This window comes from Cetorhinus maximus, chromosome 25 (genome assembly GCF_964194155.1).
Source record: "Cetorhinus maximus chromosome 25, sCetMax3.hap1.1, whole genome shotgun sequence".
Lineage (NCBI taxonomy): Eukaryota > Metazoa > Chordata > Chondrichthyes > Lamniformes > Cetorhinidae > Cetorhinus > Cetorhinus maximus.
In genome coordinates, this window is record NC_135903.1 from 33,239,323 (window position 1) to 33,258,760 (window position 19,438).

General features: G+C 42.1%; 1 protein-coding gene across 7 annotated transcripts in view; it reads right to left on the reverse strand.

Moving 5' to 3' along the window:
* The window catches only part of LOC144668036 (progranulin-like), an 84,253-nt gene that overhangs the window by 2,749 nt on the left and 62,066 nt on the right, over window positions 1-19,438 (reverse strand). For all 7 annotated transcript variants that reach the window (XM_078529763.1, XM_078529767.1, XM_078529764.1 and 4 more), the window contains exons 10-13: window positions 18,489-18,713; window positions 17,565-17,792; window positions 8,679-8,921; window positions 1,841-2,056 (exon numbers count right to left, since the gene is read on the reverse strand). In XM_078529763.1, the coding sequence (XP_078385889.1) occupies window positions 1,841-2,056; window positions 8,679-8,921; window positions 17,565-17,792; window positions 18,489-18,713 (912 nt within the window). The remainder of the gene's footprint in view (window positions 1-1,840; window positions 2,057-8,678; window positions 8,922-17,564; window positions 17,793-18,488; window positions 18,714-19,438) is intronic.

The following is a 19,438-nucleotide window of genomic DNA, read 5'->3' on the forward strand; positions in this document are numbered from 1 at the left end:
TTATGTTTAGAAGACACTAATTTTTTAAAAAATTATTTGTTCATGAAGACTGGGTAATGCTGGCAAGGCCACATTTATTACTCATCTCTAGCTACTCTGAGGTAAAGGGCCTGTATGTAATTGGATTTACATATTTATAACTCGCCCTGTGAATTCTTTTCTCTATTGCTGAAAAAAAGGAGACATATTGTGGAGAATCAGGCAAAACCTTGACCAATTAGTCGACCTGCCTGGTTTGATTTTAAACAAAGGCTTGGCAGTTCCCTGGTGCATGCCCCATGGCAACCCTCTTCTCATGCAGTGTAAATTGTTGTTCTGATTAGATTTGAATTTCTTGCAAATCTGCCCTGATAAGTGGCAAGGCAAAAAGCTTTGACAGCAAGTCTCTTTTTTCAGCAATATTTAAGTTATTTTCTACATGATTACCAGAGAGGTTGCTTTGTGTTGAATGATATTAGACATGCTTGAAATGATGTTGGGCTTCAAAAAGATATATTCACTTAAACTTGAGGTAACTTTACCATGATCATAACTGGGGTCTGCTAACCTGGACAACTTGATTCTGCAACTGGAGACCTTTACTTTTACTATATTGAAGCGTAGTAGGGGAGGTGTCAGCTGTGGCTCAGTTCATAGCACCCTCGCCTTTGAGTCAGAAGGTTGTGGGTTCATGTCCCACTCCCGGAAAGAAAAAAGAACTGACACTTCTCTGGACGATGGTGTAATATTCAATCCAAAAATATTGAAGCGTAGTCCTTTCCATTAGAATTTTTTTTGCAGACAGTAACTGCTCTGTGAGTGTGGTCCTGGAATCATTTGCTAACAGTCTCAGGGCCTGAAGAGCCTATTCCTGTTCCTATGTAATATTTCAATGACCCAGGCATTTCCTCAAATAAACTTTCACTGTCAGAGATACTTTAAATTGATTTTTAAGGGATTTTCCTCCCCTGCAGGATATTTTCAGCAGAAATTAAGAGCTTGTGAAGTGGAACTGAAGAAAATAGATATGTTATATTACCCCTCTAAATCAGTGAAAAGTCATCTTTCATGTTACAAATCTGACCCTACAAACCCAATTAAGGAACTTCATAGCTATTCCATCTCAAGCCAACCTTTGCTTGTCTGGTTTACTTATACTTGATTATGAAGAAGTGAATTAGCTTAAACTTAGGCTATTTTAGTTTAATATTCCACAGAAAACCACCAGCCCAATATAGAATTGAGGATGGAGAAATTGCAAAACATGAAAAAGAATCTCAAGGTACACAGTTTAAAGATTCCCAGTCTGACATTCAACACTGGTCCCCAGCACTGATAAACACTCATAAGGTTGATGTCAAAGAAAGCCACCTAACATAGCTATGACTCATATGGCAAGAGCTTAGTTGGTGAGGGAAATGCAAAAATATCTGTAAGAGATATGTACTTTACCAAAAGATATTTGGACCTTGCTGAAACATATTCATGCACTTCCAACTTCATATAATCTAATTGGGCTCCAGTTTACCTCCACCCCACATTCTTTCCTCCATCATTAAGGGCATCCCCTAATGTTGGCATGAAGCTTCACATTGCCTCAAAACAGGGCATTTGAAATTATGCGGTGTCACAACTGACCTTTGTCCTGTTCTCTTTCAACGTCCAGCAGATGTCACTAGATAGCAATTAAGAGTGGGAGTTGTGCATCTGAACACCAACTGAGCATCTTTATCATCGACCCAGCTCAGACTAGCAAATTCATCATTGAATCTGGTACCTTCAGGTCCCTATTGACCAGCACTACCTGAGATGGCAAAATCAATCCACTAAGGGAGCAGAGTACAATTTCTGAAGCACTTACTTGTTCGTATGGACAGCAAGCCCAGTCCCCAGAAGTAATCTTACAGCAGGTGGCTGGAGACTGGCAGCTGAACTTGTCATCACATTTTAATTTGGAGGGGGGCGACTGTTTGACCTCCAAAGGTACAGAAAGGCTCTGCTTTTCACAGGTTCCAGCACTCACATTACAGGTGTAACCGTGTGGACAGCAGTGTTCATGATCTGAGCAGCACACCGCCTAGTGGAAATACAAGAAAATCTTCAGTAGCCCCTCAACACCCTAAAGGTCCCTTTCCTTCCAAGTAAGCAGTTGTTTGCAAACCAAGCTTATAATATTATATGGGGAGGAAATATGAAAACTACAAGAGCCAAAAGGTCTATATAGTGTTAATGCTTCCTGTCTTGATCAGAAAACAGACTAAACAATTACTGGACCTTATATAGCATGCATGAATTAGAATTCAGTGGTTTTTTGGAGTTAAAACTTGTGTTCATGGGCATTTTTATTTGCTTTTGTAGGATAAGTATATAGAAAAAGGATGTCTGAACTGTGGCCTGCGCTCCAGGCAACTCAAATCCCACTCATACTTCTATTTAATATTCGGTGGTTTTACTAATACAGTACAGCACAATGCATTACAAGCAATTGCACAAAGTAACTTTAAATTGACAGCCAGCAGTTACTCAAGGTTTTCATAATTTTAAATGTCATTTGTCATGACTTTCTACCCCAGTAACTGCACAAGTAGTAAGTCCACATTTGTCCAACACAGTCCATCAATGGCAGTTTGGGAAAGAAAATGAGTTTCCCATTTATCCATGTCAACAAATAAAACAATTAGCTGCAAAACAGAGTTTAAAAAGTCAATAGCAAACAAAATTCTGGTGAACAAAAAGTGAGAAGGGTTCATTAATAATCCCCCCCTTACTATGCAGGCAATTAGTAGAGGGACATGATCTTTATACTAATGGAATGGTCAAAATAAATTTTTCAACCTGGTTTACTTTCACATACTCCTTAGCAGTGGTGAGCTAGTGAAAACAAGCAAAGGCTTGGAAGAAGAAACAGTTTCACTTGTGTCCTTTGCTACAAAAGATCTCCATTGTCTACAAAATCAATTTGATAAATTTTAATTAAGAAATATTCAACTTGTGTGTGCTTAGAGGTGCCCAGAGGGCGAACAGAATTTAAACCTCAGCACATTAAGTACTGTCTTAAATGAAAGGTTCTAAATCAACTTCTCCCCACTCTTTTCCATCCCTTATTCTTTAAATCAGCACTTAAACTACAAGTAAAATATTACACATGTAGATTAGAAATATTACAGAACTTCTGGTGGCTTCCACTTAATTGAACTGTGTTTACATTTCAACCAGTTTTCTAAATGCACTCAAGCACATACTGCTGACAGTTATAGTTACTGGCAAAATTGTGTTGATCGAATGGTTATTTAAATTTGGTCACAGGATGTGGGCAACAATGGCAAGGCTGAATTTACTGCCTTCTGTGAGCTGTCTTGAGGAGATGATGGGTCCTCTTCTTTGGTACATACCAATTGCTTTTGTTACAGCTGAGTGGCTTGCTGGGCTACCGAGGGCATTTGTCAACCAAGTTTTCTGGGATTGGAGTCAATTGAGAGGCTGACTCCCTTCCCTAAAGCATGTTAATGAACCAGTTGTGCTTTTGCACCAAAAATCGGAAGCTCTATTGTTATTTTGATTGGTGTCAGCTCACTAATAATTCACCAGATTTATTAAATTTAATTCCACATTTGTCATGGAGGGATTTGTATTCATGACCCTTGTTTGCTAGTTCAGTAACACAACCATCATTTTCCACACCTTGAACATTGCATGATTCTTGATGGAAAGCACATATGTTGATGTCGAGTGAAAATATAAATCTGGCTTGGCTGTAATGCCTTCCTAACACATTTGCAAATGGAAGTGTGCTAAAGGGGTGAAGTGCTAAAGCATATCCCAACACCAACCAGTGCCTTCAGGACAGAAAACTGTCGATGGTGGAGGCAAAGAGAAGTGTGTGCGCACAGGAAGGTGCTGGAGGGGAGAGGAAAAGGGAGGCGGTTGGGAGGAAGGGGGAAAAGAGCCAAGGAAGGTAAGATGTTTGGTATCTGTTACATTTGATGCCCAAACTAAAAACCGCGTTTGAAAAATAATTTATGCAACCAGCAACAAATGAATTTTAGGCTCATAATCAACAGTCTTCTGAAATCAGAAAGAAGGCATTTTTCTAATCCATGTAATTCATCCTTCTGTGCCGTTAAGATTCTGTGATGTAATCTCTCAGCACAAACAATAAAATGTGCTGAGGTGCAACATACAGCAGTACTGACTACCGACACAAAGCAGACTAAATGAAACCATACTTTACAAAGCATATGAAATGATTTACATGTGCCATCTAACATTAGCAAAAGCAACTATAAAGTATCAATGACAGCATTGATGAAAGACAGAGCAAAATAACATGCCTGTCCAAATCATTTGGTAGTAACCAAAGTTTTAGTATCAGATTTAATCCCAGTGATCATGGTTAAGTAGTTTGTAAAACGTTTATTATCTACATTTGTTCCTGCCCCTTACAAGGGGAGAAGGACTCATGCACTGCATTATAATTTTCAACCCTCTCTTGTTGTCCTCCCATATTTCACTCAATTGGCCACTAGTCTCACATGAACCTTGAATGCTGGCAGAATATTCAACAATCCTGCCTTCACCCAGCACTTTAGGCTATCTTAGTACATAGCTTCCAGTAGGAGTCAGTATAGACCATCAGGATGGGCCCAAACATTGGCTAAATTTCCCCCTCCACTACTACTGCCCTGACTGCAATCAACCTAACCTACCCCAGATCAAACCTGGTGCCACCTCATCTCCGTAGCTCAGAAAAGATGACACTATCTCAACCATCAAACAGCCTAGCTGTCACAGGGGAAAACTCTCCACCTTCACCCATAACCCTGTGGAACACATCTGAAAATTGTATACCTTTAACCTTTAGATTTAATGGTTGAAAATTATGGGCTGGGGATTCGGTATTTCCCAAAATGTGTTCCCATTATGCAACGTAGAACAAAATTTTGGACAAGTTCCTTCTGTTAACGCTGATCTGAGTGTTAGGAAGACAGAAGCGCCAATACTTATGATCATAATGGATCACAACTATACGGCCAGGCATCCATTACACTCGGTCTATATTTCACGTTTAGTACTTCTTTTTAGAAGAGCCATCAATTACATAGGCTCAGGACTGGTCATAACCCCGAGCAACAATATACTCTCCTCAGAATGTCCATCAGAGCTATAAATGATTATTGTTCTCACTAATAGGTGACAGTTTTGCTTCAAAGCAATTTTAAGTGATTAAAATGAGTAAAAGATTTTAACAGTACAATTTAACAGCGACTTTTGGCTTTAAGTTTTTGACAAAAATTTCCAGCTTTGTGATTTATTCTCACCCTTTTCCGCATTCCATCATCCTACATTGATACCATTTACAGATGGATCTGCAAATTTGGTCTTTAGCTTCCCAAGATCCCTACATATGAATTAGGAGTAGACCAGCTCTGCCATTTGATAAAATCATGGCTGATCTGATTCTGGCCTCAACTCCATTTTCCTGTCTACCCCTATAGCCTTTGACTCCCTTGTGAATCAAGAATGATAGGTGGAGGGACAGGTAGTATTGAGGAGGCGGGGAGGCTGCAGAAGGATTTGGACAGGTTAGGAGAATGGGCAAAGAAGTGGCGGATGGAATACGACGTGGGGAAGTGTGAGGTCATGCACTTTGGTAGGAAGAATAGAGGCATAGACTATTTTCTAAATGGGGAGAGAATTCAGAAGTCTGGAGTGCAAAGGGACTTGGGAGTCCTAGTCCAGGATTCTCTTAAGGTTAACTTGCAGGTTGAGTCAGTAGTTAGGAAGGCAAATGCAATGTTGGCATTTATTTTGAGAGGACTAGAATATAAAAGCAGGGATGTGCTGCTGAGGCTTTATAAGGCTCTGGTCAGACCACATTTAGAATATTGAGAGCAATTTTGGGCCCCATATCTCAGGAAGGATGTTCTGGCCCTGGAGAGGGTCCAGAGGAGGTTCACGAGAATGATCCCAGGAATGAAAGGCTTAACATATGAGGAACGTTTGAGGACTCTGGGTCTATACTCGATGGAGTTTAGAAGGATGAGGGGGGATCTGATTGAAACTTACAGAATACTGAAAGGCCTGGATAGAGTGGACGTGGGGAAGATGTTTCCATTAGGAGGAGAGACTAGGACCCGAGGGCACAGCCTCAGAGTAAGGGGAAGACCTTTTAGAACTGAGATGAGGAGAAACTTCTTTAGCCAAAGAGTGGTGAATCTATGGAATTCATTGCCATAGAAGGCTATGGAGGCCAGGTCATTGAGTGTATTTAAGACCGAGATAGATAGGTTCTTGATTGGTAAGGGGATCAAAGGTTACGGGGAGGAGGCGGGAGAATGGGGTTGAGAAATTTATCAGCCATGATTGAATGGCGGAGCAGACTCGATGGGCCGAATGGCCTAATTTCTGCTCCTATGTCTTATGGTCTAATCTAACTCAGCCTTAAAAATATTCAATGACCCTGCCTCCACTGCTCTCTGTGGAAGAGAATTCCACAGACTACCAACCCTCAGAGGAAAGAATTACTCCTCATCTCGGTCTTAAATGGCAGACCCTTTATTTTTAAACTGTTCCCCCCGACTAGTTCTTGTCTCCTCTACAAGGGGAAAGATCCTTTCAGCATCCACCCTGTAAAGTCCCCTCAAGATCACCTCTCATTTTTCTAAACTCCAATTAATACATGCCCAACCTGTCCAACTTTTCCTCACAAGGTAACTCCTTCAACCAAGGAATCGGTTAAGTGAACTTTCTATAAACTGCTTCTAATGCAATTATATCCTTTGTTAAGAAAGGAGATCAAATCTGTACACAGTACTCCAGGTGCGGTCTCACCAATGCCTTGCACACATTTCCTGACTCTCATATTCCATTCCCATTGCAACAAATGACAACATTCCATTTGCCTTCCTAATCACTTTTTGGACCTGCGTACTAACATTCTGTGATTCATGTACCAGGACGCCCAGATCCTTCAATACCACAGAATTCTGCAATCTCTCTATTTAAATGATATACTACCTTTCTGTTCTTCCTGCCAAAATGGACAAGTTCACATTTTCCCACATTATACTCCTTCTGCCAAATTTTTGCCCACTTACTTAATCCATCCATATCCCTTTGCAGACTCCTCATGTCCTTTTCACAACTAACTCTCCTAGCTATCTTTGTGTCATCAGCAAATTCAGCAACCATACATTCGGCCCCTTCATCAAAATTATTGATATAGATTGTGAATAGTTGAGGCCCTAGTTCTGATCCCTTTGAGGCTCTACTAGTTACAGCATGCCAACCTGAAAATGGCCCATTTATCTCTACTCTCTGCTTCCTAACTAATCCACTGGCCATGCTAATTTGTTACCCCCTACTCTATGAGCTCTTATTTTGTGCTGTAACCTTTAATGTGGCATCTTATGGCATGCCTTTTGGAAATCCAAGTACACCACATCCACAGGTTCCCCTTTATCCACCTTGCTTGTTACATCCTCATAGAACTCTAATAAATTTGTCAAACATGATTTCCCTTACACGAAATCATGCTGACTCTGCCTGATTACAAGATTTTCTAAGTGTCCTGCTACAATCTCCTGAATAATAGATTATTGCACTTTCCCTATGACAGATGTTAGGCTAAGTGGTCTGTAGTTCCCTGCTTTCTGTTTCCTTCTTCTCTTGAACAGATGGTTAATAAATCACTATTTTCCAATTTGATGGAACCTTCCCAAAATCTAGGGAACTTTGGAAAATTACAACCAATGCATCTACTATCTCTGCAGCCACTTCTTTTAAGACCTTAGGATGTAGGTCATCAGGTCCTGGAGACTTGTCAGCTTTTACTTCTAATAGTTCTCTTGGTACCCTTTCCCTGGTGATTGTAACTGCTTTAGGTTCCTCCTTCCCTTTCGACTCTGGATTTACACATATTTCTGGGATGTTATTTGCGTCTTTTACAGTGAAGGCAGACAAAATATCTGTTCAATGCTTCTGCCATTTCTTTGTTTCCCATTATTAATTCCCCAGACCCTCTCTCTAGAGGACCAACACTCACTCTAGTTACTCTTTTCTTTTTTAAATACTTGGATTACAATCTGTTTTTATGTTCCCAGCTAGCTTTCTCTCATACTCTAACTTTTCCCTCACTTTTTTTAGCCATCCTACAGCTTCCTCTCCCCCAAATTCTGATCAAGTTTAGCAGTCCCAGTGTAACACATTTACAAATACTGAGATATATTCACAATGCTATTCAAGTCTGCAAGATTATTTCCTCTAATTTCCAACTAATTTGTCAGAATTTCTCTCCTGGATTTTACCCATTTTTGAAAGGCCTGAAACAAACCATGCAGGAAAACTTTTCAAAACTTGCAAAAGCTTGACATACAAAAGCAAAATACTTCAGATGGAGGAAATCTGAAACAAAAACTGAAAATGCTGGAAATACACAGGTCAGGGAGCATCTGTGGAGAGAAACAGAGTTTGTGTTTCAAGTCAATAATGATTCTTCATCAGAACGTTAGCAAAGCTTGGCACGTTAGTCATCCTAAAAATTAGCAAAAATTACTGGACAAGATATAAAGAAAAAGCAACTCTGGAATTTTGTGGTTTACATGTTCCCTGTCCCCTACAGAAACAACATTTAGTGACAATATTTAATTGAAACAATTTTTCCAAATAACAGATCTTACAGAAGCAAATGCGTAACTTACTTCAGTCAAAGGGCAGCAGCCCCAGGCTCCTGAGCGCTGCTGACAACAGGTACTGCCTGTAGGGCAGTTCATGGTGTCATCACACTTAGTATCCAATGCCGTGCTCTTCACCAAGGATTTCATGCTAGCTGCTTCATTTGTGGACCAGGGGAAAGTTACTGGCTTCTTCTTGCAGACCTTATGCTGAACATCACAATCGTAGCCATTAGGGCAGCAGTGTCCTAGATTTTCACAGCAAACTGCCTAATAAGGGGAGAAATACAGAGACTTTGGTTCTGTTTATCTAGGCAACTTCCCAACCTCCCACCATTAAAATTGTTCAGTGAAAGTATAGTTTAGACTGTTCTATCAACTAGGAAAGGGTTCCATGCAACATGCCCATCTTCATTCATAAGGGTGGACCTCAAAGAATGCATTCAAAAAATAAATTTCACATTGTAATCAGATAGAACAACAATGTTTAGTGAGCTGGGCAGCATACTGAATCTGGCAAAGGCCTTTATTGGCATAGGGACAGAAATAGGTCTTTAAGCAAGTTCCACCATTCAATAAGACCATGGCAGATCGGTGACCCAATTTCACATACCCGCCTTTGCCCAATAACCCTCAATGCCTTAGGTTTACAAAAATCTGTCAATCTCCAATTTAAAATTAACAACTGACTCAACGTCAACTGCCCCTTGTAGAAAGAATTCCAAACTTCTGCCACTCTTTGCATATAGAAGTGTTTCCTAACTACACTCCTGAAAGGCCATGTCCCTTTCAGCTCAGGGGTTCGGTCCCAAATCAGGCCCCCAGGAATTCTCTGCCCACTGGCTGGAATGGTTTTATGTGAGAGGAGCTTGTGCATCCTCCAGTTTCCAATTGGCATAAGTCTGTATCAAAAATGTGCACACAATTCAGCAATTTTATTTAGGCAGGACAGAGGGTGGCAGATGCAGGAATACATAATAAAGAGAAATTGGCACAGGAAGGAGCGCCCCTCTCAGCTCGTTGCTATTGAGCAGTTGAGGCAGAGTAGGAAGCCCTTTTCTCTACATGTAACACAATTATATTACAATAACTGTTAACATTTACATAGCATGTTTCACATAATGAAACATCCCAAGACACACACAAGGGAGTGAGAATTCTGGAGCATGAAGCAGCAGTGAAATAGGCAAGGCGAAGATTTTTGGGAACTAAATTTCGAAGTGTGGGGAATTGGTAGCCGAAGGCTCTGTTACTGGGTGTGACAAACATCATGACCAGATTTGGAAGAGATAATGGAGCACTGGTGAGCAGGGTGTATTGTCCATGTCCTGTTCGATTCGGCACTTCTTACACTATACCTGGTTCAGCTTAAGATGGCAGTCTACGGATCACTGCTGTGTGCATGTATGTGGGTTTAGCCACAAGCTGCCTGATGGATGAATAAGCAGTTAAGACTAGATTTTTCCTACACATACATTTCCGAATTCCAGCTCTGCATATTTTCTCATACTTTTTTCCTTCATCTAATGATTTATTGTGAAATGCTTCTACAGGAACAAATCCTCTGCCACCTTGACTGAATAGCCATGACCTCTAGAACTAATTGCCAGAAAGCTACGGAGCTGAAGTTGAGTCCAAGCTTATCGTCAGCCAATATCCACACACAGAAGTAATGGGTCATAATGGTAATTCTGGCTGATTTTCTACTTGAGCTCATTCACAATGAAACCAATTATATCAAAGTCATCAAAATCAGAACTTAACAAGGAATCAACCTTGGATAATCCCTTGTCTATGCGGGCCCTATAACCATCACCCCAAAGACAGCATTTTGTACAGATGTTTACTACATAGCAGCATTTAACCTCACCCTGAATTTGTAGATGTGTCTCCATGTATCTTTCCCCAAGAGGAACTGAATGCTTTGTACAAGTAGCTACAATTATCCCCCTTCATCCAAATACTGTGCTCACTGCACAGCATTCCTGCTTTGCTTTTATAATCTCCCACTTAAGGTTTTATAAATCCGTATACTATTATGAAAGAGAACCGATGCAGATTGCCTGGATGAGTGCAGGTCCAACACTGAAGAAGCTTGACACCATTCAGTCCAACGCAGCAAGTTTGATCAGCACCCCATCCACCACCTTAAACATTCATTCCCTTCACCATTGATGCACAGGAGTATACCACCTAAACAGCACTGCAGAAACTCACCAAGGTTCCTTTGACAGCACCTTCCAAACCCGCAACCTCTACCACCTAGAAGGACAAGGGCAGAAGATGCATGGGAGCACCACCACATGTAAGTCCCCTTCCAAGTCACACTCCATCCTGACTTGGAAATATATTGCCGTTCCTTCACTGTCGCTGGGTCAAAATCTTAGAACTCCCTTCCTATCAGCACTGTGGGTTTACCTACACCACATGGACTGCAGCGATTCAAGGCTACAGCACACCACCACCTTCTTAAGGGAAATTAGGGATGGGCAATAAATGCTGGTGCCCACATGCCATAAATGAATATTAAAAAAAAGACAAAATGTGTACATCCTTACAAAGATCAATAAGTTAGTCACTATAGCACTATGATGATTGAAAGAAATGCATAGATAAATATTCTCTCCTGTAGAACGACAAAGGAACAGTGAATGATAAAACAATACCAACTAGTCTGTGGAAGGGGGCAGCAGGCCCATCCTTCTGAGGCAGTTCTGCAGTAGGGAGTACTCACTTTACATGCTTTTTATTGGTCATCACATGGGACATCAAATCCTTCACTTTTCATAATATTCAGGATGTTTGAAGTAATTTTCCTAGAAAATTTCTCTAAAACTACAAAATTTGATTCATAGGTCCCATTTAACCTTCATCCAAAAGTCAAGTTTGATAAGCATCTGCTCTGGGACGATCCCTAGCTATCCTGCCCCTATCCTCGGGCTTGGTCCCTACCATGTGAATCATAAAGAATGAGTGGTGATGTCCCTTGAGCTGGCAATGAGTGAGATGTCAGTGAATGCATGATGGGCTTGAGAATGAGAGAGTTGAGAGTGATGAGATGGTTGACTTACCCTGGTGGCACAGATGAGATCATTCATCCTCTTTCTGCACTGGGTGTCTGACCTCTTCTGTGCAACGTTGGCACTGACCACCACTGCCACTGCCTCCCAAGCCAGATTAGTGAGCTTGCTGGACCTCTTGTGGCCAGACCAGGGGTAGAGGACATCGCAGCGAGCCTAGACTACATCCAAAAGGTGTTCCAGTGAGAAGTCACTGAATTTGGGGTCTGCTGTCCTCTTGGCTTTCAGGGCCATGTCTTCAGTGAAGCAGTTCTGGGCTAAAAATAGTGAGAACGCTGTACGTGCCTACACTTTAAATATGGCGCCGAAGTGAGCTCAAGGCGAAGTGGGCGTATCCGAGGCTGCCCGCCAGTGATCTGGCATGTTTCCCATGTGTGCATATTTATTGAGACTAGAAGCAGATGATATGGCACAAAAACCCACCATTACAGTCAGCTGGTAAAATGGCGATTTTCATGTCCGCCACCGCACTTAGCACACTGAGGGGTAAATTCCACCCACTGTCTATAGCCCTTCTCCTGTCTCTTCCACCCTGACATTCAAGAATAAGTGTAAGGGGTTCATGGGCATCTTTGTCCCCAAGATTGAGATCACCCAGTCAGCTGCCTCTGCCCCTTCCCTCCCTTCCCCTAGCCCATCAGGCCAAACGTCCTCTAAAGTTCCCACCTTGCACTAGCCCTAAACTCACATTATTCTCTAGTTTCTCTCATCTCCCCTCATTCCCTCTCCAAGCTCATCTTATCCATGAGACTGACCTCCTGCCCCCTCGACTCTATTTTCCACTAAACCAAACACCCAACTTCCCTTCCTGGTTTCCATGTTAGCTAAGTTAACAGCTCTCTCTCCTTCAAATCTGTCACTATCATCACCCTACTCCTCAAAAAAAAATCCAACAATGACCTGACTATCCTGGCAAACTAGTACCCCATCTCCAAACTCCCCTTCCTCTCCACAGTCCTTGAAAAGGTTTGCCTCCCAAATCAGTGCCCATTTTCCCCAAACTCCACTCTTAAATCCTTCCAATCGGCCACAGTACCAAAATAACTTCTCAACAACGTACAAATGACATTCCCTGTAACTGTGACAGAGGTAAATTATCCATTCGCATCCCTTTCCATCTATCCAGAGCTACCTACATAGTTGACTGCACCATCCTTCTCCAATACCTCTCCACCATTATCCAGCTGGGTGGGATTGCACTTGCCAACTAAAATCTTATTCAAATAATTGTAGCCTGAGAATCACCTACAATGGATTTTCAACTCGCTCCTGCATCATTATCTTTGGTGACCCCCAAGGATCTATCATTGGCTCCCACCTATTGCTCGTTTACATGTTGCCTCTTTCCGACATGATCTGAAAACACAGCATCAGTTTTCACATGTATATTGATGATTCCCCACTATACCTCACCACCACCCCTCTCGACATTTGCACTCTCTCTAAATTAGCAGACTACTTATCTGACATCCAGTACTGGATGAGCAGAAAGTTGCTCCAATTAAATACTGGTAAGACCAAAGCCGTGGCTTTCTAATATTTAATTGGCTTTGGTCCCTGCTACAAAAGCCATTCCCTAACCACTGACTCCATCCCTCTCCCTGGCAACTGTCTGAGGTTAAACCAGAAATTTGAAACCACGATATCATATTTGGCCCCGAGATGAGTTTCCAACCACACATCTGCGCCATCACTAAGACCGCATATTTCCATCTCTATAATGTCACTTGAACTCTGTCCCGCCTCAGCTCATTTGTTGCTGAAACTTTCATCCATGCCTTCATTACCTATAGACTTAACAATTTCAATGCATTCTTGGCTGGCCTCCCACATTCTACCCTGCACCAACTTGAGATCATCCAAAATGCTTCTGCAGGTACCCTTACTTGAAACAATACCCATTCACTCATCAATTCTGCACCTGCTGGGCCACAGTGACTCCTGATTAAACAGTGACTCAATTCTAAAATTCTCATTTTTAAATGCCTCCATGGTTTTGTCCCTTATCTCTGAAATGCCATGCTGGCCCACACCCTTTCAGGATATCCGCACTTCTCTAATCCTGACCCCTTGAGAGCATCAACAATTTTAAATGCTTAGCCATTGGTGTTCAAGACTTCAGCTCCAAGGCCCTACATGCTGGAATTCCCTCCTGAAAAACCTCTCCACCCCCTCTCTTTTCCTTTGTGATGCTCCTTAAAACCTATCTTCTTGACCAAGCTTTTGGTCATCTCTCCCAATATCTCAGACTCAGGGTCACAGAATCACAGAGTGATTCAGCCCATCGAGTCTGCACCGACACGTGAGAAACACCTGACATACCGACCTAATCCCATTTACCAGCACTTGGCCCATAGCCTTGAATGTTATGACATGCCAAATGCTCATCCAGGTACTTTTTAAAGGATGTGAGGCAACCCGCCTCCACCACCCTCCCAGGCAGTGCATTCCAGACCGTCACCACCATCTGGGTAAAAAAAATTTTCCTCACATCCACCTTAAACCTCCTGCCCCTCACCTGGAACTTATGTCCCCTCGTGACTGACCCTTCAACTAAGGGGAACAGCTACTCCCTATCCACCCTGTCCATGTCCCTCATAATCTTGTACACCTCGATCAGGTCGCCCCTCAGTCTTCTCTGCTCCAACGAAAACAACCCAAGTCTATCCAACCTCTCTTCATAACTTAAATGTTTCATCCCAGGCAACATCCTGGTGAATCTCCTCTGTACCCACTCCAGTGCAATCACATCTTTCTTATAATGTGGCGACCAGAACTGCACACAGTACTCCAGCTGTGGCCTCACCAAGGTTCTATACAACTCCAACATGACCACCCTACTTTTGTAATCGATGCCTCGATTGATAAAGGCAAGTGTCCCATATGCCTTTTTCACCACCCCACTAACATGCCCCTCTGCCTTCAGAGATCTATGGACACACCCACCAAGGTCCCTTTGTTCCTCAGAACTTCCTAGTGTTATGCCATTCATTGACTATTTCCTTGGCAAATTACTCCTTCCAAAGTGTATCACCTCACACTTTTCAGGGTTAAATTCCATCTGCCACTTATCTGCCCATTTGACCATCCCGTCTATATCTTCCTGTAGTCCAAGACACTCAACCTCACTGTTAACCACCCGGCCAATATTTGTGTCATCCACAAACTTACTAATCCTAACCCCCCCACATAGTCATCTATGTCGTTTATATAAATGACAAATAATAGGGGGCCCTGCACAGATCCATGTGGTATGCCACTGGACACTGGCTTTCAATCACTAAAGCATCCTTCTGTCATCACCCTCTGTCTCCTACAACTAAGCCAATTTTGAATCCACCTTATCAAATTACACTGTATCCCATGTGCATTTGCCTTCTTTATAAGTCTCCCAAGTGGGACCTTGTCAAAGGCTTTGCTGAAATCCATATAAACTACATCAACTGCACTACCCTCATCTACACACCTGGTCACCTCCTCAAAAAATTTAATCCAATTTATTAGGCATGACCTCCCTCTGACAAAGCCATGCTGACTATCCCTGATCAAACTTTGCCTCTCCAAGTGGAGATAGATTCTCTCCTTCAGAATTTTCTCCAATAATTTCCTACCACTGACGTGAGACTCAATGGCCTGTAGTTCCCTGGTTTATCTCTACAACCTTTCTTAAATAGCGGAATCACATTGGCTGTTCTCCAGTCCTCTGGCACCTCTCCCATGGCCAGAGAGGAATTAAAAATTTGGGTCAGAGCCCCTGCGATCTCCTCCCTTGCCTCCCTCAGCAGTCTGGGACACAAATCATCCGGACCTGGAGATTTGTCCACTTCTCAGCCTCATAGGGGTCTACAGCACAGAAAAAGGCCCTCTGGCTCATCGAGTCTGCGCCGATCAAACAAGTACTTAACTATTCTAATCCCATTTTCCAGCACTAGGCTCATAGCCTTGTATGCCATGGCATCGCAAGTGCACATCCAAATACTTCTTAAATGTTATGAGGATTTCTGCCTCTAACACCCTTTCAGGCAGTGAGTTCCAGATTCCCACCACCCTCGGGGTGAAAGAATTCTTCCTCACATCCCCTCTAAACCTCCTGCCCCTTACCTTAAATCTATGCCCACTGGCTTTGATCCCTCCACCAAAGGGAAACGTTCCTTCCTGTCTACCCTATCTATGCCCCTCATAATTTTATACACCTCAATCATGTCCCCCTTCAATCTCCTCTGCTCCAAAGAAAATAACCCCAGTCTATCCAATCTCTCCTCATAACCAAAACTCTCCAGCCCTGGCAACATCCTGGTAAATCTCCTCTGCACTCTCTCTGGTGCAATCACATCCTTCCTATAATGCAGATTCCAGCACTGCACGCAATACTCTAGCTATGGCCTAACCAGCATTTTATACAGTTTCAGCATAACCTCCCTGCTCTTATATTCTATGCTTCGGCTAATAAAGGCAAGTATCCCATATGTCTTCTTATCTACCTGTCCCACTACCTTAAGGGACTGGTGGACATGCACACCAAGGGTCCCTCTGATCCTCGGTACTTCCCAGGGTCCTACCATTCATCGTGCATTCCTGTGCCTTGTTTGTCCTGCCCAAGTGTATCACCTCATACTTATCTAGATTAAATTCCATTTGCCACTGATCAGCCCATTTGACCAGCCCGTCTATATCCTCCTGACTATTTACCACCCCACCAATTTTCGTGTCATCCGCGAACTTACTGATCAACCCTCCTACATTCAAGCCTAATTCATTTATATATACCACAAACAGCAAGGGACCCAACATTGATTCCTGTGGAACCCCACTGGACACAGACATCCAGTCACAAAAACACCCCTCGACCATCACCCTCTGCTTCCTGCCACTTGGCCAATTCTGGATCCAATTTGCCAAATTGCCTTGGATCCCATGGGCTCTTACATTCAATTGGGACCTTATCAAAAGCCTTGCTGAAGTCCAAATAGACTACATCAAATGCATTGCCCTCATCTACACACCTGGTCACCTCTTCTAAAAATTCAATCAAATTGGTCAGACGTGACCTCCCCGTAACAAAACTGTGCTGACTGTCCTTGATAAATCCCTGCCTCTCCAAGTGTAGGTTAATTCTGTCCCTCAGGCCTGGAGATTTATCTACCTTTAAGCTTGCCAGACCACTTAGAACCTCCCCCTTTTCAATGCTAATTTCTTTAATTCCTTCCATGTCAAATTTGATGTCAAATTTTGTTTCATAGCACTCCTGTGAAGCACCTCGAGATATTTTATCATATTAAAAGTGCTATATAAAAACAAGCCGTGGTTGACTGAGAAATCAAACAGAGGTGACAAGATCAGCGAAAATGGTTTCAGTTGCAGTGGGAGTGATGGAGGGTCAAAGGCAGTCAATGTTGCAGAGGCAGAAGTAAGCAATCTTGGTGACTGATGGAATATGTGTCATGTCAACAAAGTGTCATGCTTCAGCCAAAGTGAGTGGGGAATAATGTTCAGTGCCAAGGTACAAGTTATGGTAAGGGTTTATAAGTACAACTTTGATCTTCCTGATGCTTATTTGAAGAAAATGCTGACATGTGTCTTGAACAGAAAGACCAAGCAGCCTATTTGGAAAAGGAGACTGTGTAAAATTACTAGTATAATTCCAGAGACCATCTTCCAAACCTAAACTAGGAATTTAAATTTGTGTATCTATTGTAGCATTTGAAAATCATTCATACACAACTGCTAGACTAAAAGAACAGGCATGGCTTGTTGTGAAAAGGAAAAGGGCTATTTGATGTCCCATCAAATGAACCAGCACAGAAGGGGAAATTACCAGAAATGTCCTACTAACCTGAGCAAAAGGGCAACAGCTCCAGCCTCCAGAATTATTTCTGCAGCAAGTGGTCCCTGATGAGCACATTGTAGCATCATCACACAGCCTGCCTTCATTTCTTTCCACACTGGCTGTGAGCTTTAGGACCATGGGAATGGAAGAACCCTGCTTCTCACAGAGTCCTTGCTGAACATCACATGTGTAGCCATTGGGACAACAGTGTATGTGATCTGCACAGCAAACTGCCTATTGGTGCAAAAATAAAAGCATTAAATCAAGATGTGTTTTCCAAGAGACAATTCAATGTCTGCAAGCACTGTCCATGTTAATCCCTCAAATCGATGCACGCCCTTGAAACCTGCAGACTGGGTGTGTGCACGTGCTCAACAGTTAATAACTACCCCAGCTCATAACACCCACCTACAGATCAAATTCCCAACTGAAGGCTCTCACCCTTTTCCCCTTACACAACCTACCCAAAAAGCAAGTAGCCTAGCCAAAACATTCAATACACGTGATACATGAAGAACCATTTAAAATTGTAAAGAGACTGGACATGAAATACAATCAATGTTGTAATTAAATAATATTAAATTCTTGGAACAAAGGGGAAAAAAATGGATATTCTTAATCCACTATTCCCAACATCTCAATTTTTATTTCTGAAATTCAACTTTCAGTCAAAAAGCTTGCTCGGTTCAGCAATGTTTCCTGTTTCTAAATTTATGTTCCATGCTCCACTCCCCCTCCAGTTTACACATTAACTCTTTTCCAGCTAGGAACCAGAGTAATGTGCTGACATCATTGTTTGTAACAATGGAACTTCCTTTACTGCTTTGATAATCTACTTATAACAAAGGTCCTATGTATGATCATAGATGCAGTTTCCAGTGTTCACCTAGTTGGGTTCAGGTTAAGACATTTTTTGTTTTGAAAACCAACCTGTGGAATGGGGCAGCACCCCCAATCCCCCGAGACTTTCTTGCAGCAAGTGGATCCTTCAGGACAGCTCATCGTGTCATCACACTTGACATCCATCACTGTGCCTTGCATAATAGCTGGAGTCTTGGTGAGCCAGGGGATGGAGATGTCCTTCCGGTAGCACCCTCCAGAATCGCATTTGTAGCCATTTGGACAACAATGTACGTGGTCGTCGCAGCAAACAGCCTGATGGGAAAAAAGAATAAGCAATAAAGCAATCATAACCCCAAATATTACCCTGCAAAATACTTTGAGTGTTATAAGTGTCTTTTTAAACCTTCTAATCTTGATTACGTTAGCATCCATATTTCAAATCACTCCTATGGCTGAGTTCAAACCTAACAATTCTTCCAGTGCTTAACCTCTCCTGAAGCCCAAGAAAAAGTTTTGTTATCAGGTCTAGCAGACCAAGACTGAACTGTGTTGGAAATTGTCATTAGTTTCTGGACTATCTCAATTCATTATAAAATTTTCCTTCAGCGTTTGAAAGCAGATAAAGTATCAAGACCTCACTTAAAATTTTCGATGACAAAGTGTACTCAATACACAGATTATTCTACTTTAGTTTTAAATTATATAAGACAGTAGAATTAAGTTCACCAAGTCTCCATGGTAGACTCATGACTAAGAGCAAAATTTGCAAAGACAGGGACAAGGAGCAGAATGGAGACCAAGCTAGCTACAAAACAGCAGAGTGTAGGACTTAGAAGGTATTTATTCAGCTTGGCAAATGGTGGGTCGTGGTATTCCACAAGAATTGATGCTGGAACCATTGTTATTCAGCATCTACATAAACAATTTAGATTCGGTATTTGGAATTATAATTTCAAAATATGCGGGGCGGGGGGTTGGAGGGAGTATAGTTAATAAGGAAGGACTGCAATAAAATACAGGAAGGTACTGAGAAACTT